We start from the raw sequence: 7,719 nt of genomic DNA on the forward strand, positions 1-7,719 counted from the left end.
TTTTATTTATTTTATTTATTTATTTTATTTTTTCTTTAGCTATTGATCTGTACTTAATTAAACTTACAGTTTTTATAGATAGTGTGTTAAGTGCCCAGCCTCAATTCAGGTGGGAACTGGCTACCACAACTGCTTTAAAAGTCTATTTCAGTTTGTCATGTTATTTACTTTTGCCACAGAGCTGAATTTTTTTGAATGTTACATTTTAACGCACTGTCATGGTGATTTCTTATGATCCTGGGAAATTTAGTAATTATAATAGTAATTTTATTAGCATAGAAATAAAACAGATTCCATTTCCATGGGTCTTCGGGAATCTAGATGGAACCTCACTTTCACAAACTACTGTGTGTTTCCTGAAAAACTGCAAACCTCTGGTACTAGAATTCTTGTTCAGCATATGAGGAATTGGAGATGACCTCGGTTATCTTTCTGTCTGCATTTCTGTCAATTTTCTGTTCATGGGAAACATTTGAAAACTTGCATACTCTTAAAAATAACAGCATGTTCTCTGACCAAATCATGTAAACTACCCGTTTGATGCAGAAATTAAGATTCACATTCTATATTTGGAAGAACCATATTAGATTTGTCTGGTTCTTCTTTCTCTATATAGTCTTGCTTCCAAGAAGAGAGGTGGGTGGCTTATTTTGAAATATCCTAGAGCTTTTCAAATGGAAAATGAAACTAAACTCAGCTTTTGCTAAGTGAAGGTGCTGTATGGCGACGTGAAGCAGGAAGCCCTAAATGACTTCATGTTAACTGAACTTTTATTTTGAAGTCAAGGCTAGCTCCATCTCAGGAAGTATAGGTGAAATGCATTGTGTTCAAGAATCTTTATACTTCTTGAAGTACTTAAAGTTTTTAAACAGCTTGAAAATACTTGAAGAATATTAGTAGTCTAATTTGAAAGAAAAACCTTCATCCTTTTCATCAAGCTCAAATAATATAAGTTCCAAGCAGTCATTGATACGGGAAGTAGGGATTACAAGGTTGCAAGGTCTTCAGTAAACAGAGGACTGTTTTTTAAACACCTTCTCAAGTCTTTGGGTATCTTCTGTGTCTAATATGATTAGGTCAGATCACAGTTTGCAAACAAACTTTTAAGTCTTTGCATTTCATTTAGGCTTGTCTTGTCCTGTGTTTGGGGGTGCTGGTCAGGAGTTTAAGAAATGGCATAGGTATGAGTTTTAATCGTGAGAGAAGCAACTGCTAACTTAAATTTCTTTCCTTGCAGAAGCCATTCATGCCATTTTGGTTTACAGCCAAAATGTAGAAGAACTTTTGAAACGCAGGAAAGTCTATCGAGAAATAATTTTTAAGTATTTGGCGGCCCAAGGAATTCCAGTGCCTCCTTCCTCTGAGAAACATCTACTCATCGATCGTGTAAAGCAGTACTGGAGCGGGCAGCTCACAACACGTGCCTCAGAGTCCAAGGAGAGGAAACCACACGCAGAGGTGAGCGCTGCTTTCTGAAAGACCTGGGGGTGCTTAGCATTGCTTTTGCAGGGTAACCACTGTAAATGTTCTAACGTACATCCAAAATGTGGCTCTTCACCTGTATTTAGGAAGGTACTGAATCTCTTTAACTCTTGGTTTGTTTGGGTTTGGTTCGGGTTTGTTTGGTTTTTTTTAAATTACATCTTTTAAAGATGTCTGTGCCAACGCATCGGTTGCAGAGCACAGTCTTCTGCTCTGTCTTGTGAAGTATATCAGTGCATTTGAACTCTAATGTGTGGGGTCTTCTCCATGCTTTTTAATTTTTAAGTTGTACTGTAAACATCAGTACAACTGTTGGGGCTGTTTTTGTACAACTTTTTGGGGGCTGTTCAGCCTGGAGAAGAGAAGGCTCTGGGGAGATCTTATAGCGGCCTCCCAGTACCTGAAGGGGGCCTACAAGAAAGCTGGGGAAGGACTTTTCATAAGGGCAGTTGATAAGAAAACAAGGGGAAATGGGTTTAAGCTGAAAGAGGGGAGGTTTAGATGAGATACTAGGAAGAAGTTATTCACTGTGAGGGTGGTCAGGCACTGGAACAGGTTGCCCAAGGAAGTTGTAGATGCCTCCTCCCTGGAAGTGTTCAAGGCCAGGCTGGATGAGGCTCTGAGCATCCTGGTCTAGTGGAAGGTGTCCCTGCTGATGGCAGGGGGGTTGGAACTGGATCATGTTTAAGGTCCCTTCCATCCCAAACCATTCTATGATTCTATGAAATTAAAATAGAAGGTGTACACAAACAATTCTGTGGATTCAAGGACAACTGAAAACTGTGTTTTCCAGTTATCCTCCAGCCATCCCATTGGTAGGGCACTTCCCAGAGCAGAGTGAAGAGATGCTGCTGACAGTAGATCATAGAGCAAAAACATCTGTCAGGCTGTGGTCTAAACTAGTGTTAATGCTGCAGAAACCCTACATAGCCCCTTGTCATTTTTTAATGTGGTTATCTTAAACTTTTGGTGTAGGTCTGGGATTTCCAGTTATCTTCCAGCCACCCCATTGGTAGGGCACTTCCCAGAGCAGAGCGAAGAGATGCTGCTGACAGTAGATCATAGGGCAAAAACATCTGTCAGGCTGTGGTCTAAACTGTTGTGAGGAGGGAGGGAGGGAATGGGGAGAAAACTGCCCTTTTGTACATGGCCTTGATCTACTTCTAGAGATAGTGCAACCGAAGTAGCACTCTCTGTAAGCTGTTTTCCTTCTTTCTTGCAGTTAGAGTGCAGAATGGATTTTAGTGAATTTTTATAGCATTGAAATGTCAAGTTTGTAGCAGTGCCAGGTCCATTATTTTTCCCTTGATATTAGTAACACTTAGTACAGTGTAACTAAATGTGTTTAGGCAATTACAAGTTATTTTGAAGTTCAAAATTTTGCCATTTAGCAAATCCTCGTGGTGTAATGAACTTCCAGTGTTTTATTAGTCTTGGATCTTTACCATGTTGTTCTAAATAGCCACTTGGCTCTTTCAAGTGTGGTATTTCTGAGACCTAATGGGCAACAGCCCCACCAGCTGGACTGTTAGAGCTCTGTAGTTGTTGATAAACTTTCTCTCAGGGATTAACTGATGAGAATTATGATTTAGCTGAGAATTGTTTCCCAAACAACTTCTTGTCTGCATACTCTGGGAAAAAAAAAAACAACAAAAAACATTGCTCTTGCAAGAACACTTCCCAAGTGTTACCACATAGCAAAGTTTTATGATTGCAGGTAAGTAAATTAAATTCTCCAAAGTACTTCAAGCACATTCACAAAGAATGAGAAATTAAAGTAGTTTATTTATCAAATCTTTCTTTACCTTTATTTTTTCTTAATTCTTAGATCAATGTTTTGAAGAAATGGGTGACATGAACCTATGTAACAGAATTAGAAATTAATTGCAGTTTAGTTTGAAACAAATACAGCATTTCTATAGAGAAGTCTCCAAACTTTTAATACTTAATTACTTAATACTTACTTAAAACATACTTAATTTAATACTGATTAGACTTTAACATATGATTTACTTCTAAAAGTCTTGCTGTCAAGTTGCAAATACTGAGGAAACCTACAAAATAACTGTACATTTTGTTCTTATTCAAAAAACATGTCACCTGACAGGTGGAGGTCATGTATCTTTACCTTGGAAAGTTTGGGTGATTTTTCTTAAGTAAAAAATCTAAACCTATTGTAGGAGAAAGCAGAAGATAAACAGACTATGTGTGTACACATTAAATAGGCTCACAGCACTGTTACTTGAGCATCTGATTGTTGCCTTTTACAGTGACGTTTCCTTTAGAAAGAAGTGTCCTCCAAGTCAAATATGTTTTTATAATCAACTTAAAAACCTGTCTTAAATATTTGATTGCTAAGCAACTAATTTCTTCAGTGTTTGTGCCTAAATTTTGCTATTCTTCTACATGTAGTTGTAGACACACCAAGAATTCAACACCGAGGAATAGATTTTTCTTTCTTCATTTGAACTATAATAGCATCTAAAAAAAATCTTACTGCTTACTCTGTTGCAGTCCATATTTAGTGATGCCACACTTGGAGTGGTTTGTCACCCTCTTCTGATACGGTTTTAATAACCTGACTCTTGGTTCCTCACTGGTACTTGCTTTTGCTACTTACTGTGACTTTAAAACATTATACCCACCACTCTGTTGTCAGTCTCAGCAACCCATCATTAAATGCTATTTTCAAGTTTCTTTTCCCCCTATCCTAGAGGTATTTTAGGAGACTGTGTGGTGTCATTTTCTGTAAAACAAGGAAAAAAAGGGCACAAGTGGCTTATCCATAACCTGTGGGGAACTAGTGGAAGATGTGTTTTGAGTAGTTTCATGCTTTCTTTACTGGCCTATTTTTTTCTAAGGCTTCTAGACAAGAAAGAATCTTTGACTGAGCCTTTTCAACTTATTCTATGAAGGTTTGGCTCTCTACTAGCAATGTTTACTTTGTCTCACTTAAAAATACTTTCTCTGCAGATTCAGTGTTGAACAAAGGATTTTATGACAGGCTGAAAGGAGGATTTTATGACAGGCTGAAAGGAGTTGCTTTTATTCCCAGAGTAAGCCTGTGCTGCTATGTGAAAATCCCCGCAGCCCTTCTATCCCAATGTCACATTGTCTCAGTCTGTTCTAAGTGATCAGTTGTACAATTAGAATAGTAACTGGGATTCCTCAAGATTTTTGTATGTTTCAGAAGAACAGAGGTAACAAAAGTTATGATTCTCTTTGATTTGGGCTCTTTTTCTATTAGAAATATGGTGAAAACTACAAACATCACTCATGAAAGTGACCAAGCATCTTTTGGATGATTTTTTGGCAGTCTTACTGCCAAACAAGGCTAAATTCAGGCACGTGATGGTGGAGAAAAAGTTCTGGAGCACATTAATTCTTTGAGTTTCAGTTCTTCCTGGGTTAGTTGTGTATTTTGTTAGCGTATTCCACTGACATAGGTAAAATGCCCCCATATATTAGAAATATTCTGTCAGCTTCAGGTAACAGGATGTGCATATTTAAAAGTTGACTTCCCAATAAGTCCTATTTGTTCTTACCAGCTATATGAAGATGCAGAGACCAACACAATTCACCAAATCAAAAGGTACCAAAAAGAAGAGACTGAAAATAACAAGAAATAGGAAAAACATGTCAACATAGCTGCTTATTTACAAGCACTTTTTAGTAAATTGATAAGCCTTAATGTGAGATTAGCTTTTCAGTTTGAGTCTGTATCTTTGTTTTTCTGTCATCTTCTTTTGGAAATGTAAAGGCTGGTGAAAAATTACTGACTCAGGTACTTGTTACTCTGCAGAAATTTTGTCTGTCAGTGTGAGAATCCTGGTCTCATAGAGGTTGTTCAAAAAAATCCTTCCCCTGCCCTTTTTCAGTAGAACCAGGATTTTCCTCTTTGTTTATAAATTTTAGACTAAGACAAAACCGAAGGACTGTTTTAACTGTAATTCAAAGAACCTGCTCTTATTCTCTAGATAAGATAATAATGATTTTAAAAATAAATGAGGTTTTTACTTTGTTGTTTTTCTTCAGGCGCTCTGTCTCAGAACACTTGAAGAAGACTTAGAATGTTTAAAATAAGTATTTACATGATTCTATGTTGTTCTAAGGGGTAATCTCCCATGTTAAGACTAAATATTTCTAATAAAAAAAATGTGCTTGATTGCAGAGTCATGGAGAGCGACAAAAGTCACCACAGACTGACATTCATGATCTAGGAGAAGAATTCTGTCAATGGTTCTTTGAACTCCTGAATTCTCAACATCCTTTGGGAGTAAAATCAGAAGAAAAATGGGGACCGCAGCATTTTTGGGAGGATGTCAGAATGAAATTCTGCTACAACACATTAGAAAAAAACATGGAAGAGTATGTTGGTGCAGAAATGGTGAGCCTTCGTCTGCTCTCCTTGGTGAAAGAAGAATATCTTCTATTCAATCCTAATTTGAATGCCAATGGACTGAAATGTGTCATGTCTCCACATGGGTTAGTACTGGTAGCAGTGGCTGGCACGGTGCACAGAGACAACACTTGTTTGGGCGTCTTTGAACTAATTTTTGGACTCATTAGCTGTCCCATTAGGGGAAATACCTGGAAAATAAAAGTAGTGAATCTTAAAATAATTGGACAGAATGCTCTGGAGCCTGGAGTGCAAACTGAAAAACCTTGCATCAAATACGAAGTAAACCAACTGCTAGAGTTCTGTGATGAGAAAGAACTGACTGTGTTTGAACCTCAGAAATTCTGAGCCATTCTTTCACAACTGAGTGACTGGGTGTGGGGGGAACATACAGCACTTGTAGTGCAGAGTTGAATATTGAAATGGTTGCAGCCATGTGATGTCTCTTTTTGGAGTCAGATTTGCTGGATGACAAACTAAGATACAGAGTCTAAAGTATTAATACGGTTGATGCTTTTGGGAACCTTTCCAGAGCTAACAAAGATTTCAGAGTTGTACTTCAGATTTTATACTGTTGTTGGGAATGGAGTTAGTTTAGTTATTCTTGGTAACAAAACTTCATAACATTTAAATTTGGGTTGGCAGCAGTTTGTAAAGAACTAGGTAACGTGGGGTTCACAAACTGCAGGTTTCTTCTCTTCAGGTCAACAGTTTGAGTTGTAACAGCATGTCATTGCTTCTGGCTTTTCAAAATTGGAATTGGCAAGTGTCTAAATGGCCATCGAAATCCCAAGAAAACCATCTGCCACTTGAGGAGTTTTTGAAGAGAAGGTACAAAATAATATGAGTGCTGCCATTGATGTTTTACATGTGGTTCTGTCACTGAACTGTACAAGTAGTTTAATGGGACAGTGCAGGGCACTTGGCATCATTTAAGTCTTTTTCTCTTTGGGTTAATAGTTTCCTTTCCTTTCCTTTTACCTTATGATTCCAGCTTTGTAATGAATGCAGACAAACTCTCTGTATTCTGTCTGTGTCCCCAAGCAAATCTGAGATGGTTGTCATTGTCCAGGCATCCATTTCTAGCACTGACTCTTGAATCAAGTAGTTTTCAGGACTTTCAGCAGCACCGTGTGAGCCAAATGCTTTGATCATTATTTTGTATATACTTAAAACAGAGTTTTTAATATAACAGTTGTGATTTTTGTATGTTTTCTCAAAATAAGAATTTTACCTTCTCTGAGTTGATTTATTACATTGACTGGAAGTCAATTTGTTGACATTAGGCAGTTACAATGAAAGGTGATATTAAATAAATAATCCAATTACTACTTAATTACTGAAATTATTGCCATTGCAGAAATTCAAATTTTTACTGGTTTTTTTAATTTAAAAAAAAAAAAAAAGATAAGGGATTAGAGGTGAAATGAGATGAAAACTTTTTGCTTGAATTGTTTGCAAGTTTTGTTTTAATTTTATAGCTTTGCCAGTAGTAGTTGTGAAAATGGAAACATTCCCTGAAACGAGGGAACAGTTCTTTTGGTTTTGGTATGTTTGTCAAAGATGACAAATGGTGAAATTACGGGTAGGTGAGTGGAAACAAGAAGATTCAAGTATGCACAGAACTGATTTTTATGAATAGTCTGAATCTCGAGTTCTCTTTTAAAATGTCTGAAATAATTTATTTTCTAAGAAAAAGTTCACATACTGTGTTGGATTGTTCTTTCCCAATAAACAGTTGAGTTGTGGCTTCTTCAGCTACTGATATATAACAAATAAAAATCCACCTGAATTTAAAATTTGGAAGAAACGGTTTCCTTGTGTGTGATGAGAACTGT

General features: G+C 37.0%; 1 protein-coding gene across 1 annotated transcript; it reads left to right on the forward strand.

The window, feature by feature from the left end:
• Window positions 1-1,237: 1,237 nt before the first annotated feature.
• Window positions 1,238-6,229, forward strand: CUNH3orf38 (chromosome unknown C3orf38 homolog; the record flags this gene model as incomplete). Its single annotated transcript, XM_010167667.1, has 2 exons — window positions 1,238-1,458; window positions 5,654-6,229. Coding segments are annotated over 2 exons (797 nt in total), but the record flags the coding sequence as incomplete, so codon positions are not given.
• Window positions 6,230-7,719: the final 1,490 nt, after the last annotated feature.

The sequence above is a fragment of the Antrostomus carolinensis genome, unplaced genomic scaffold (assembly GCF_000700745.2).
Source record: "Antrostomus carolinensis isolate BGI_N321 unplaced genomic scaffold, ASM70074v2 scaffold17905, whole genome shotgun sequence".
NCBI classification, from domain to species: Eukaryota; Metazoa; Chordata; class Aves; order Caprimulgiformes; family Caprimulgidae; genus Antrostomus; species Antrostomus carolinensis.